Genomic DNA, 16,198 nt, shown 5'->3' on the forward strand with positions numbered 1-16,198 from the left:
TATATATATATATATATATATATCCATGACATTGTTTAGATAGAAGAAATGTACCTGGTCTCCAAACCCAAGACTAGTAAATACTACATATCAAAATAGCTTCGGGTGCTTTTCCTAAAATTCTGATACTATTATTATTATACAGGATTTATATAGCGCCAATAGTTAGAAAAAATCAAGACAAAAATCTACTTTATGTGGCTGGTGACCCAAGCACTTAAGCACCTGCCTTGGGTAATCAGCAAAATATTTTTGTAAAGAATGTTTTTATTTTTTTTAATTTTTTATAATATGTAAAGTTGTATATCTTTTCATGATTTTTGGAGTGCCACCTGAAGCTCTTTCGAAATGTAGTATTTACTACAATTGTTTAGATAAACTGGTAGCCAATACCTTTGAAAGATCCCTGAAGTTTCCTGGTAAAGTTAAATCCAGCTCTTCGGATTCATAGTTTGTTAACACCCATGGGAATACCGGATACTGATTCAAGTCATTGTATGTTCGCCCTAAGGAAATAAGACACATGGTAATAATAAAAATCACACACTAGTTTAGTAATGATTCATTATATTTCTTGTAAACAACAAAACCATGAATACCAGCAAATGTGTATTTCACTTGTAAAGTATAAAGTTTCTATTGAAGCCTGTCATTGAGAAAAACACAAGCCATCCTAATGTGCCCATGGCATATTGTGCTCAACCGTAGGGCTCAACAGATAAAACAGATGACCTTTGAGCTCCTACAGAAAATGAATTTCAAGTCATGCAGTCAGATATGTTAGTCTAAAGACATTGTCCTCTGTTGTGAGTACTGAGATAAATTGATGCTCACAGTAAGGATAGACTGGAAATCAGTGACACCCCTGCCACAAAATATGCTTGCTCATCACTGTGTGTGTAATTAGTTATACTAAAACTCATATTCACCTGTACATCATCTATCAATGTCAAATAACTGTGGTACAGTCTCAGATTTCTCAGTTAAATCTCATTCCCCACTTCATAATTCTTAAACTTTATGCAAACCCTAACACTCAATTTATGTTAATGTCCCCCTTTTCATATATTTAACATACCATTGAAAGGGTTTTGTTATATCTGTACAATAAATGCAAAAAATACATGGTGATCCTGCCAGAGATCCAGTGCTGTCCTGTGCAGTACTATTATTTCAAACAGTATAATCAAACCTGAACTACAGAACAGCATCCCCTAAAAAAAAATTTAAATAAAAAAAAAAAAATACATTTAGCAGGTGGATGCAGTATCACTCTGATGCTTGAAATCTGTCCCCCGCCATCTCTGCACTGAGAACTGAGCGATCAAACACCGCTGATCATTCAGTTCTCACCTCTGCTCTGAGCAGAGAGCAGTGGCTGTCAGTTTCCGGCTCTCTTTTCTACCTCTCTAATACTCACTGAAGTGCTGAACTGTGGAGGGGGAGGGAGGCTGGCTCAGGGTCTTAGCGGATTGCTGAGCCAGGTGCCGGTCCAGGCTTCTGGGGTGATCCCAACCATATGGTAGGGATCTTTTCAGAGCCTGAACCAACTGAGTGACGTCAGCCAACAACGGACTTCAGCCCGCTGTCAGCTGAAAATGGGTCACAGGAGTGCAGAACAAACTGCAGTCCTGTGTCCTACTGGAGAAGTATAGCCAAAATAGCTTTGGGTAAACTTCTAATTTAACCACTTGCGTACCAGACACTTATACTCCCTTCATGCCCAGGCCAATTTTCAGCTTTCACCACTGTCGCACTTTGAGTGACAATTGCGCGGTGATGCAAAATTGTACCCATATGACATTTTTATCATTTTTTCACACACATAGAGCTTTCTTTTGGTGGTATGTAATTGCCACTGGGTTTTATAATTTTTTGCACTATAAACAAAAAAACAGCAAAAAATATGATAAAAAAAGTTTTTTCTTTGTTTCTATTATAAAAGTTTGCAAACCGGTAATATTTCTCCTTCACTGATGTGCGTTTATGAGGCTGCACTGATAGGCTGCACTGATATACAGCAATAATGGTCACTAATAGGCAGCACTGATGGGCGACACTGACTGGCGGCACTGCTAGGCACTGATCATCGGTGCCGATCTGCTCTGTGACAACAGCCGGTTATCGGCAGTACTTTTCCTCACGCTGTGACAGTGCGAGGAAAGTGCTGCTGATAACTGGCAACTGTATTTACTCCGTGATCTGCTGGAAAAAGGCCGCTGTGATTGGCCTTCTACCTCATCACACAATCAGCTGTGTCCAAAGGACACAGCTATCATGGAGATCACCAGGTGCGCGATGCTGGGGGCGTGCAGGAGGGTGCTTTCTGGGAGGACGTCATATGATGCCATAGCCATTCGCTATAGCACGGTTGCCAAGTAGTTAAAGCATATGTTCGCCTTTTTGTAACACAGCGAGCCAAGGATCCTCCCCCCGCACCAACATTTACAGTTTTAAAATAACGCGGAAGTGCAGGGCTCTGCCCACCCGACCTTGTTATTTATTCACAGATTTCTGTGAATGGGAGAACTACAAGTACCAACACAGCCTTTGCGGCTGCCAGCTTGTAGTTTTCAATGAGCTACCAGGGTGCTGATGAGCATTCTAGGTATTTCACTGATGTTTCCTGTCATTGAGAAACTGGTTTCCCATACAAGGTATGAGCAAACCGCTTACACTGACAGTTTGCAGGAGCCATGCATTGCACCCGCGATCTGCTGAACGTGGGTGCAATGCTTTGCAGGCTCCTAGTAAAAAAAAAAAAAATAATAAATGCATTTTTTTACTGCCAAAAAGATGTGCATTTATTATTATTATATTTTTATATCCTTTAAGTCGTCATACATGAAATACATAAGCATATAAATTTACAATAATAGAAGGATAAGATGTACTGAAAGTGCAGCACTTCTCTAAATGAAATATATCAGTCCATATGATATTCTTTCTTTACATTTTTTGCAAAGGGTGAAAGATGTAACAATTGTGGTGGGGGGGAGGGATAAATTCAAACATTACAGTGAATGTAATTATTTTAATAAACTGAGCTAAATGAGGGAATGGACTATGACAAGTAGAGTAAGAAGAGTAAAGCAAAATAGAAGCCCTTGCTTTGTTTTCAATACTCAACCCCTTCTGTGATTTAGAATGGTGACTTAATACTAACACAAAAATAATAAATAAATGAATGTATAGCCCATAAGAATAACTACCTTGCTTAAAATAGCCCTAAAAATTGTGAAACAGCCTGAAGATTTTGGAATCCCAAGACCCCCACCTAGTACCACACTGAGCAATAATTTCCAGTTCATATATGACATTGAAATGCACACAAAACATATTGTCCTCTATGCACCCTTTATTATAACGTGATGTTGCACTCAACGAGTACAACTCCAAGAGTGTGGAAAAGGAAGCATTGAGCACTATATGTTTCACTGGTTCATTAGCACACTAGGTGGACATTTTGGATTTGAAATAGAATATGTCTCTACACGTTCTTATATGGACACTACATATTAAGTTTAAGTAATTTATGAACACAGTACCTTGGTGTTTTGTCCCATTTTTATATGTGCGCATTTCCTTGTCATATGCACTGGAATGTATTGAGCAGTGCTGTACCAGGTATGGATCTTGGAATTCCATGATCTTCAGACTCTTTCACACCTCTTTTGTTTTGTCTGCAGAATAAAACCTTGACTGGTTTCTCCTGGCTCCTTGCTGCAGCATTCATAAAACTCACATGAAGCAACCTACAGATATGCATTGATATACCAGTTTTTCTTTCTAGAAAACGCCGATCCAGTCCTGGTCAGAGTGCTGGAAGAAATATCTTCTAAAAGCCTAATCATATCATTCTTAAAATTTTTATTTAGCAAAGCAATTCAATACCTTTATTTCCAATGTGCACTAACTTACAACCAGCTAAATAAACAGCCCTTCAATGTATGTGACTGCAGTATGTTAAAATCTGATTGGTAAATATAGGTTTGTAGTTCATCACTGCCTTTTCTGCAATTGGATAGGCCTGGCAGTATAAACTGTAGGTTGCTTTATTAGAGTGAACCTGTCAGGTCCTAAAAACTGGCAAAGCCAACATATTGGTGAAATACAGGCAAATTATGGTGCTTGCAAATACCTGTGATCATGCGTAAGTTGTATTAAAGGCAAGAAAAAAAAATAATAATAAATATGTTATACTTATCCAATCTGTGCAGTGGTTTTGCACAGAGTAGACCCGATCCTCCTCTTCTCGGGTCCCCCGCTGGTGCTCCTGGCCTCTCCCTCCAGCCTAGTGCCCCCCAGAGCAGCTTACTATGGGGGCACCCTAGCAGGCTCGTTCATGAGCTACTGCTCTGCAAGTCCATTAACACACATAGCCGCGGGTTGCCCCCCCCCTCCTCATTGTATCACTGGCCAATGGCTCCTACTGCTGTCTCAGCCAGTGAAGAGCGAGAGTCCCCAGAGAGCCAAGGCTCTTGTGCACATCTCAGGATTGTGATGGGCCTCAGGTAAGTATAAGCCGTACAGTACCTTGAAAAAGTATTCATACCATTTAAAAGTTTCCACATTTTGCCATGTTACAACCAAAAACATAAATGTATTTTATTGGGATTTACTATTTACTAATTATGCGACTTCTGAAGGCAATTGGTTCCACTAGATTTTAGTTAGGGTTATCATTGTAAAGGGGGCTAAATGCAAATTCATGCCACAATTTTCACATATTTATTTGTAAAACATTTTTAAAACCATTTCTCATTTTCCTTCCACTTCACAATTATGTGCCACTGTGTGTTGGTCTATCACATAAAATCCCAATAAAATACATTTACGTTTTTGGTTGTAACAAAATGTAGAAAATCTCAAGGGGTATCAATACTTTTTCAAGGCACTGTACAACTGCTATTCAGTAGACTAGTGCTAGATCCTCTACTGGATACTGACTTTCCGGTGCTAAATTGTTGCATGGTTGGAGGAGGCTGAGTTTGTGTTGACTTGGACAAAAGTCGAGGAATAGTCAAGGCCATTTGTGTATTTTGAGCCAAAGTCCACATGGGAAGAGTGGGATTTATTTTAAGTTACTTGCTATATACTCCTAGTTATCTTAACTTTGGTGGTATAGTTTGCTTACTCTTTTCTTAAATATTAAAGAGGAACTAAAACGCTTTAAATCAATGTTAGCTATTTGTAATCTTTATGCTGCTATTATCAGTAAATAGATAGGAATGTAACTTTCTTTTTTTTTTTTACATTTCTTCAGATGCAGATGGATTCCAGGAAGGAAATGCTACCTTTACATGAATCATCTGCCCTTACTCAAGATGCCTGTGGCAAGAAATGCTAGGGGGGATTTAAAAGTAATTTCTCAACAAAATAAAGCATGGAGACATAGATAGATGGGTTAGCTTGCTTTGAATACTAAAAATAATTAAACAGCATTTTCAGTTTATGGTGCTTAGATACAGTGTAATTCCTCTTTAACATTAAAGCCAGATGTTTGTTTTCAATTGAATTTTTCAGAATGTATTGTTAAACAGTTTAACTCTGATAGGTCCTTTATATGTTTACCAAGCTGAAAAAACTCCCTTTTCCAAACAGAGGTTATTTTTTTCCCTCAAAGAACCCAAAGTGTAGAGTGTTGGATGGTGTGCAACAACAAGTGCAATGAATAGCCCTCACACTATCCCAAGAAAAGTGCTATTCCTTTCAGTGAGTCACATAACACCAACCATTAATGATCTGCTTTTGGTGTTCCCCTGTCTGCTAACTAAATAAAAATGTATCCCTGCAGAAAGTGACAGAACTAACCTAGGTTATCAATTCCCAGGCTGGGAAGAGATTTACTATGCTGTCATGAGACTGTTTCCTTCTACATTTTAATGATTGTTGGTTTACCAGTACTGGGGTGGTGAACAGAGCTTTCCTTGTTCTATGCAGATTTTACAAAAGGGGTATCAGCTGCCAGAACATAAAGCATTGAGTATGATATTCATACAAGGTGAAAGCCATATGCAGACCTGATACCTATGACTGCAAGTTAAAGAGGTTTATATTTTATTAGCAGATGAATCAAAACACCCTTAAAACTTAGTTAACTTGAAAGATTTAAGATTCCTGTAGGATTCAGGTTTTTACTCAGCATCCCTACCATGAAGCTTTCCTTCCTGTCCCAAATGCTTTACAGGAAATGAGGAAAAATCCACCCCACTTTTAACAGCTGTCAGATGAAGAAGTGTACTCATTGGAAGTTAATCTGCTACTCCAGCCCCAGTTACAATTGAAAATGTTAAATTTCTCCTTACCTTGTGCACTGGTGCCAATGGTCATTATGATAAAGAGTACCAATGGATCACCCAACAGGGACATAGCAGTAATAACCTGAAAGAGCCTATAATCCTTCTCCATTCTAGAGAAAAGCTTTAGACTGCAGTCCTGTATTAGGGAAAGAAATGTATCTGTGCTCCCCATAGCATTAAATTAGGTTCCAGCTGATTTTTTAAAATACAGGCTATGTAGTGCCCTCTGGTGTACATAGTTTATAGTGAAGTTAGAGGGTTCTTAGAAGCCTGGGTGTGAGTGAGTTTACTTTAGTACAAGCTGGAGGGCTCTATAGGTCAGCCCTCTGGTACCTCCCCCTGGTTCTAGACGGTTGGAGAACTTTCTAGAAGCTAGTGGATGGAGGCCAGAAGGTGCTGATCTGCATATTCATGGGAATCTGGCCAATCCCCAGGCAGGAGACCTGGCAAGGTGGCCTAACCAGCCCATAAATATTAGAGAACCTGGCCAGCAGGTTATTCGGATGAAAGATGGAGTGCTTAGGTGTGCTGCTGTGTAGCCTTGGAAGGGACCTCGGAAAAGGGGGGTTCTGCCCCCATTCTGGAAGTTGGAAGAATGAGAGAAGGAAGTTGACAGCAGGAGCTCCTCTGCTCAACAGTCCACTGAGAAAGGACAGCCTGTTAGCCTGGAAGGAAACTATCCAGCGAGACGCCTGAAAGCAGTTTACCCAAAGCTACAGGAAGCAAGGACACTGTGAGAACCTCTACACCCTGGGACCTACAAGAGAGATGGCTGCTAGGTGCCATACCCAACCAGTTCTCCCTGGGACAGTGCTACAAGTCTGTTCTAGAATCTCTTGCTTTGTGATTCTCTTCAAAGACAGCTAGGTGGATGGGCAGATTCTAGCTAGGGTCTGAAGAGGTTCGAATAGAGAGGGGACAAAGTGGTCCTTACAGAGACTGTTTTACTGATTCATCAAGAGACTGATGCCACTCCAGAGGAAGTAGAAAGTCCAGGATCCATCATTTTTGTACGGAATTTAGGAAGTTTGTTTCAAATCAAGTCGGGCATCCCATATACCCCTAGACCCTATCCAAGTTGTTTACCCCAAATTAAAAAAAAAAAAACATGCCCATGGACTGGTCACTGACTCTGAATGGAAGTTGGAAAATGTGTGTTGCTGGGCCGTGCAGGAAATAGGGGTACCCAAAACCAGCGGCTCTCAAGTAGCATTACAGCTAGAACATTAAGACTGCAGTCTAGTAAGCAGTTACAGGAAAGCTCTCCACTGTCCTTTACTCTGACTTTTACTAATAATCAGTTTGTTTAAAAAATCTAAAATAAACTGAAGATGGTGTAGAATACATAAAGAGATATAGAGGGTTAGTTACTTGGAGGGCCTTGGTGATATCTGATCTGTTGTCCTAATGAAAGCACAAGAGATAGCCTCTCCTCGACTTGAAATGGTTCATCTAAGTGTAACTTGAATGTTAAAGTGGAACTAAACCCTCCTATGCTTTACATAGTGCTGCACATGTGATCAGTTAAGACCACAGCCATTTGATGGCTTGACAGTTCACGTGAGAGCAAAAGCAACTGTGACAGTTATCATTCATCAAGGTATGCCTTGAATGAAATGGTTTTTTTTACATACAGTAGTTACATTGATCCAGCATGTATATGCCATACCTGGCTGATGCTCCTGGAAAGTTGAAATCACTGTAATACACACTGCTACTACAGTGTTTTCCCCTTGCTAAATGCAAAGCATTCTCTTACTGGATGAGGTGGACAGCACGACATCACTGCCCTGCCTCTCCACCTTGTCCAATCAGAGAGCGCTTTGCAAAGCATTCTCTGAAGGTGCCTCTGCTAAGCAGATGATCTATTGTGTTCAGAATGCAGCAGACTAGCCACTCAACATGGGACCAGAAGCTAGAGGAGATCATTAGAGTAGTGGTGTGTACTTCAGTGATTTCCAGTTTACAGAGGCACCAACCAGGTATGGTATCAGCATAGTTACATTGGTCCAAGTCGAACCAATGTATCTATGTATAAAATATCCATACCTGGAATTCTTTTTTAAGTCAAAGTAAACCTAAACTGAATGATAGTTTGTTTGCTAAAGCACCGTGCATCAAACACCAGATTTTTAAGACAAAATACTGTCTGCATGTATGTACTCAAGCAAAGGCTGTATGGCATTTCACAGGGCAGATTCCATGTTGGTGTGCCAGTCATTGCCTGTGCAATGTGTGTTGAAATGGCCACTTAATCTCAAACAATCTGCAACAGTCCAACAACACAAAACAACCATCAGGAGATAAGGGGGACAGAGCGTTGTCGTCCTATAACAGGAAATGCCTAAACCTTCATGGCAGGATCACCAGGTATTGTTAATTTAATTAAAGCTACAGATTTAAAACTACTGAACCATGGCTGCCTGAAATTACATTAACATATTAGAGCTTTAATTAACTTAATTGGACGATTTAGGGTACAGATTACAAATATTTTTACATATATTTATATTATTTTATAAGTTAATTATACTGCGTATACATAATACTTTTAGAATCAATATGACAATACTGCATGATGTTTTTTGCAGTAAAAGCTACTGGTTTATAAATATTACAGAAGGATACAGAACACAGATCCAATGTGAAACCCACCTAATAGATGAGTTGTCTTCTGTTAATACTGAGTTGCTGCAGCAAGGTCCCGTGACACCAGGACTTTAGACTGCCAGAGATTCCCAGACCATCTGCAAATGCTGACAGTATTCCAGCAACTCATTTTACACAGATTAATCAGGAAGGCTGAATATTAAATGGTAATCGCAATGGTGAGGGGACACGCACAATTAAGTGAAGGACAAACAGGTTTGATTGAGACAAAGGATGCCTGAGCAGATAAAAACAAAAATAAAACTTTTTTTTTTCATTAATTAAAATGTCTCATTTAATGGTTTAGTTTTAAAAGGTGAAGTAGCTCAGGGACAGCTGACAGAAAAATTAGAACTGCAATTCCTCGGTGATAATGTTAATGACAGCAAAATATTGTTTAATTAGGTGATTTCAGCATCTGGATTAACACTCTACAAGCGATGTTCCTATGCTTGTCTGCATTTTCACACTTTACAGACATTTTGTCATCTCTAGGTCATTAGGAAAGAATTTTTAATGATTTTTTTAGAAGCAAGCAGCTCCAGTTACATCTAATTACATGACAATAATAAGCTCATTGCAGGCTGCAGCTAAATATACACATAATTAGTTAGCAAAAGCTTGCACATCATAAGTTGGGGGATGCAGGAAATTAGTGCGAGAAAGGGAGAGGCAGGGAAACTACCAGGTTCACACTAGAATACGGACTTTCAAGGTCATTGTCACATACTGCCTTCGTAGTTAGAATAAGTTGCTAACCAATACTTTTAAACATTCATAGCTTAAAGCTAAGCTCAAACTACAATCAGTCCATTTATATATTCATTTAAAAATGTTGTGTATTTTTAACTGCAGCTAGCATGGGTAAATAAATTTGTCTTGGCAATCAGGCTTTGCTGCATGCTCATATGTTGACAAGGAGCATGCTGACAGGGGGAGAGAGCAGTATGAGTAGAGGAGTGAGCTGCTACTTTACTTTCAAATAACAGGCTGAGGGCAGGGAGGTGACTTAACTTTAATGCTTTAAAGTAGTGGTCTCCAAATTGCGGCCGTGTGCTTGCATTTATCTGGCCCTCAGGGCACTATTTTCATCCACTGATATTAACAATGGGGCCTAATTCCCCCTATTGACACTAATAATGGGGTAGAATTTGTCCCAAGGACACCAACAATGGGGCACAAGTCCTCCCAAAGACACCAGCAATGGAGCCCAATGTCACCATTGCTGGGGCACAATTCCTCCCATGGACACCAAAGATGGGACATTGTTTATTCACACTGATGCCAGGACCTTTTCTACTCCTAATGGCTGCAATCCAGCTCTCCAAGTCTGAAGGACAGTAAACTCTCCCTTTGTTTACAATGTTTGGAGACCTTTGCTTTAAAAAAAACTGAATTAGAGAAAACTAAGGTCAACAGGCTAACTTTTCAGTCTGACAGGGCAGTGTAAATCTCAGACTGGACTCACTGAAGTGGTAATCCTTTGTAGGCTTAAACAATGAGAAAAAAGGCATATCTATACTGGTATGATTTACCGGTAATTCTTTTTTATTTTTTGCAAAATGCCATCATCCAAAGCAGTTTTTCTTAAGAGGACTACAGATCAGATCAGGAGAACCGACAGATAATAGCATAATACTGATCTCCGGCAGACAAATTTTGGCCCATGTGTACAGATCATCGGCCGACAGAAGCTGGTTTCATGACCATCTTCTGTCAAATTCTGTCAAACGAGCATGCTGGAAAACATTGAGCATCCGATCAGTACTTGCTGTGAGCACTGGTCAGTGTGTTCCAATGGAAAGGGGGGGCACAATAGAACAAAAACACAATAGCTCAGGGGTAGAACATCCACACTAACATCGGATATGTTGTACAGCGATCTGTACGTTATTTTCATTCAGCTGCTAGGTTGAATTAAAGAAAAAAAAACTTCCCATGTGTAGCTAGCACTGGTGAAATGGTGTAGCATTAGGGGTTGCAGACCAACAACTTCCAGGCCTATGACAATGGAAGGGGGGAGGGGGACAGTTTTGATCCAGACAAATTAAATATGGCTTCTTCCCTGCACATTGTGCTGTTTGAAGTGTACATATATATGGTTTCTGAGAAGGAAATATTTGCATAGCTAGTTTTTTTTTTAGTTAAAAAAAATTAAAAAGCAAAAATAAGAATGGTGACACAAATTGATAAACAGTCATCAATAATTCTGCACTGTATTATTAAATTCTCATCCAGGTTTTAACATGTAATGTAATTTCATGCATTTTCAGCATTTTTTAATTTGTAGCTCTCATTAAAAAAACAGGTGATCCTGGTGTTAAACTCCTTGTTCAGGCACTTTCTGTTATAGGGTGACAACACCCATCTGTGTTTCCTAAATCAGGTCCTGTATTGTCTCCCTGTCACATGAGTTTCTGTTAGAGACTACAAGTGGTCATTTCAGCACCATTACACAGACATGATCCACTGTTACCACTATTAGTAAACCCACCCTGAGGAATGCTATGGAGTGCAAAAATGTAGGACAAGTGGAGGCTGCAAAGGGGTTGCAGGAGATCACCACCACTGCAACAAAGGAGACAAAAAGGATGAAAACAAGTACTTTAATTAAAATAACAATTCTTTCCGGCACACCAAGCTTAAAGTGGTTGTAAATCTCTGAAAGGAAAAAACGAACAAAGCAGATCCATCTATAGTGAGTACATGCCTCAATCCTAAGCACTTAGTGTGATTTTTGTGCGCTGTCTCCCTCTTCTGCTATCTGAATAAGTCACTTCTGACAGTTTATGCCTACACCAGACAATCAGCAGGTGATTAACAGGCTCAACTGTGCATGTTTCCCTATGAGACTGTGTAGGGGGGGGGTGTCCATTCCCTTCACTCAGGTCCCAGATTACACATAGCTCACTGCTCTATGCTATGCAGAGTGTGACATCAAATCCCCACCCTCTTGCCTGCTGCTGCTCAGATAATCTGTGTAAATTCTGGACTTTGAATGCCTGTGGTGAATAGAGACCTGCAGATACAACGTATGCAGGAGGATTTGTGTCATCTCTGTGTATCAGCTGAGGCTAGTCACTTCAGTGGGTATATGTAAGGGTTTACAACCACTTTAAAAAAAAAACTAAATGTAACTCAGTTAAGGTTTACATCTCTTTTAGCAAAATCAAGTTAGATGGCAAAATTGTTAAAAAAGAAGAAAAACAGCTAATCAGAGCTGGATTTGTACCAATGAAGCTGAAATGGCAGTAAGTTTGGAAACTAATGTGATGAAGAGGACCAAGGACTCAAAAAGCTTGCACTGCATATATGGTTTCTCATTCACTCTGTCAACAAAGTTTGAACCTTTTACTTCACACAAGTACAAGTTCTATTGGAGATTAGATAATTGGATAAGAACTTGTGAACTCATTTGTAAGGTAAGTGTCATCTTTGAAATGTACTGAGCCGGTACCACCAGACCTGTCTTATCAGCAAGAGTCCTACTGTCTTATTACTGCTATGACAGTTCACAGACTAGTACTTAACAGAAATGTTAAAGTAACGGAAATTTTGAAAGTTTTGTATTTTGCTGGTTAGCAGCTTTCCAAAGCTTCAGAAGGAAGGACTCTTGGATGTCAAGGTCACACTGTCAGGGTTTATTGTAGAATGAAACCCCAATTCCTCCAGCACATTAAATACTGATCATTTAACATTTTTTCTTTACGTGCAGAAGGGTTAAAACTTCCCTCTTCAGAAGAATCACCCTCTCTATTTGTCCTATTGGCTACTGTCACTGAAATAGAAGATGAAATAAAAATTTCAGGACATTTTTAAAGTATAACTATAGGCAAATTTTTTTTTTTAGTTTTGGATAGAGTGGAGATGGATTAGAACACCTGTCAGTTTTTATTGCTCTCTGTGCCCTCAATAAGTAGATTCACCCTCTTTATTTGTCCTGTTTACCATTATCATTGAAAGTGAAAATAAAGAAAATCCCAATTTTGGGTTGTCCCCAGAAAAGTAATAGAGGAGAGAACTTCCAAAGGGGACATTCGTGCTGGTGAACTGGGGGTCCTCAAGGAATTCCCTTCATTTGCAGGGATTTCTGCTAACTTCCTGTTTGGCGATAGGACAGAAAGTGAAGGGAAATCTCCACAATGGGACACAGATGGCAACAAATTGACAGGGGTAATAACCCTCCCCTACTCTATCCAAAATGTAAAACGAAAAAAATTTAAAACTGCCTAAAATTCTACTTTAAATGGTGACGCTTGTTTGGGAGACAACTGTCTAAGAGGGAATTTCCCCAAATTTTGTGAAGATGTCCTCTCACTTCCTTTTCCATTTCCATGACCAGAAGTGAAGAGAAAGCTCACCAACGCGACATGGGCAGCATAAAGTAAACTGACAGGTTTTACTCTTCCCAATTCTATATAAAATTGAAAAATAAAAGTTCTGAGTATGCATACACTTTAAATATCAAGAAAGCCCCATTCAAATATCACTATGCAGTAGTTATTTTCTAATTAACTTGGGTCTAGAATCCTCTTTTAGTAAGCATTATAAAGCTACTAGAATTGATTTTACTCTTCCCAAGTCTATATGAAATTGAAAAAAAAAAGTTTTGAGTATGCATACACTTTAAATATCAAGAAAGTCCCATTCAAATACCAATATGCAGTAGTTATGTTCTAATTAACTTGGGTCTAGAATCCTCTTTTAGTTAGCCTTGTAAAGCTACTAGAAGCTCAGACAGCAGATAACAAAACTATAGAAGGGATGTGAAAAGATAAAAGGTTCTTTATTTTCATAATGTCTGCAAAAAGGTGGTAGATAACAAAAAGTTGGAGTTAGGCTTGGGTCATTTGGGCCCTCCAGTGTTTTGGGGCACTTGTACCTTCAGGTTATTAAGCCAAGTTAAACACAATAAAAATATAGGCATCTGCAAAGCTACCTTGTTTCTGCAGCACACATTTAAGAGCTATACGACAGAGCTCCCACAAACCATCTTATGACTGATGGGAAGGCTGCACACTCAGTATATTTTCTATGTGAAGTGCGAGATTAGAGGTAAGCAGATACAACATGGTTACCTAATCATGCCACACTGCAGGTGACATCTGTACTAGGCAGGGATACTGTTGTTAGACTTGTGTCTGGTTGCTGTTGTTGAAAATGACGGAATAGTAAAATTACATTTTCCCCCATTATTATTTCCAGACAGGTTCTGGCGATGGTTTGTTGCCTCTAATAAAGCTTCAGACAAAGCTGTCAAGCTGGGGAAATGGCAAGAGAGTTAGGCACTGCCTCCATAACATTCGCTGCATCGAGAGAGCCTTGGTGATAGGCTCCACAATCCCTTATCAAATTTAATGTGAGTGCTTCAGAGTCTATCATAAGGCTGCAGCTGAGTCCCAGAGGGATAAACGCATTCGATCAAGTCACGGTGCTCAACATTTTGACAAACATAAACATATTAGAAAGGATTGAAGAGCCAGCAGCCCTACCTGCTATGGTATTAAGAAACATCAAGTATTCAAAGTTCGAAATCTCTCGTCGTTGCCAACGCTGAGTCATGTTGGAGGATTTAAAAAGCTGCCGGGGAGTGGCCAGGGATATTCGCCTTGAAATAGATCACAAAACATATTTCTATTTAGTGATTTTGTGCACATACAGCATCCAAACACAAAAAGATAAATATACTGTGTCCTGTCATTTACAATGGAAGACATCTATGAAACAAGCACATGATTTAAAATGGCCTAACGCGTAGACACTGCTGATTTTGAAGGACCATCAAAGTGTTTACACGCTATACATTAGATTTATTACTTATTACAGGTGTTTATCAAGTCCGACAAGTTATTCAGGGTTGTTAATGCTGTGCATTCACATCAGTCCCTGCGCTCAAGGAGCTGACAATCTCAGGTCCCTACCTCACACACATACTGTACATACTCGTACTAGGACCAGTTTAGACAGGAGCCAATTAACCTACCAGTATGTCTTTGGCGTGGAGGGGATCAAAATTGTCCTGATCAAATCAGGTAGAAGATCGGAATGCTTCTAGTGAAATTGCTGTAGCTATTTACAGTTTAGATTTGATATTTCAATTAAATGTAATAAAATGTATAATTTATTGCCCAGTTTGGACTGCAAAATTGACAAAATTCCGGTGGTCCATCATACTCACAAGTTGTAGATTGCTTAGTTTCTGGCGTAGACTTGCAATCGGGCGGTGGATTAAAAGTGGTTGAAATTGAATGTAAATAGAGTGCACCTTGCAATTTAAATGTGAACCCTCTATTCAATCTCCGTCTAATGTACCAAAAATATGGACCAAACTCTATAAACAGTCCACTCAATTGTTATCTTATCAAGTGTGCTCTTGTACTAAATTGTTGTAGTTCTAAGGAAGATAGATCAGATTGCAAGCGTATGGCAAGCTTTAAGCCAGCCATAGTTTAAAATCAATTGATTCCTCCATCAAGACAGTCAGTGTTGATTGGGGAATGTCTCCCACAGTGCTTTTGTGTTCTGCCAGTGGGGGTTGGGGGACACTGGGAGCCTTCCCAGCCAACAGAATAAAATGATTACTGCTAGCTGCTATAGCTGCTGGTAGTAATCACATGCTGAAAAATCCAATAGGCTTTTTGTACAATCAGCCTGCCCATAAATGAACTGAAATTCAGTCCATGTATCGCTGGCTTTAGGGCCCTTTCAAACGGGTGGACCAGTCGGGTCCACCTGTCTGTTATTCTGGCAAGCCTGATCAGACCATGCATTGTTTTCTATGGGGAGGTGGATGTAAATGGACATGTGTCATTATGAGACGCAAAGTGTCATTATGTATAGGCATTACAAAAATGGTTCTAATATCTGCAAACAGCACTGATAAGCTGCTTTGCATGTGCAAATACAGTGTTTTGTTCAACAGCATTATTTTATAATATCAACCGTAGGGAAAAAATCTAAATATTTCCTAAGTGCATGCTTGTCTTGATTTGGATGTGTGTGTGTGTGTGTGTGAAAAACAACCCTACACCATAATCCCCCCTCCACCAAACTTTACACTTGGCACAATGTAGTCAGGTAAGTACCGTTCTCCTGGAAACACCAAACCCAGACACGTCCATCGGATTGCCAGACAGAGAAGTGTGATTCGTCACTCCAGAGAACACCTCTCCACTGCTCTAGAGTCCAGTGGTGGCGTGCTTTACACCACTGTATCCGTCGCTTTGCATTGCACTTGGTGATGTAAA

General features: G+C 39.6%; 1 protein-coding gene across 6 annotated transcripts in view; it reads right to left on the reverse strand.

The window, feature by feature from the left end:
* Positions 1 to 16,198, reverse strand: part of NBEA (neurobeachin) — an 881,324-nt gene that overhangs the window by 119,466 nt on the left and 745,660 nt on the right. For all 6 annotated transcript variants that reach the window (XM_089690860.1, XM_089690861.1, XM_089690859.1 and 3 more), the window contains 2 exons: positions 14,444 to 14,559; positions 394 to 506 (listed from right to left, as the gene is read on the reverse strand). In XM_089690860.1, the coding sequence (XP_089546986.1) occupies positions 394 to 506; positions 14,444 to 14,559 (229 nt within the window). The remainder of the gene's footprint in view (positions 1 to 393; positions 507 to 14,443; positions 14,560 to 16,198) is intronic.

The sequence above is a fragment of the Staurois parvus genome, unplaced genomic scaffold, assembly GCF_062004578.1.
Source record: "Staurois parvus isolate SC_StPar_1 unplaced genomic scaffold, SC_StPar_1.0 ptg000544l, whole genome shotgun sequence".
Taxonomy (NCBI): Eukaryota; Metazoa; Chordata; class Amphibia; order Anura; family Ranidae; genus Staurois; species Staurois parvus.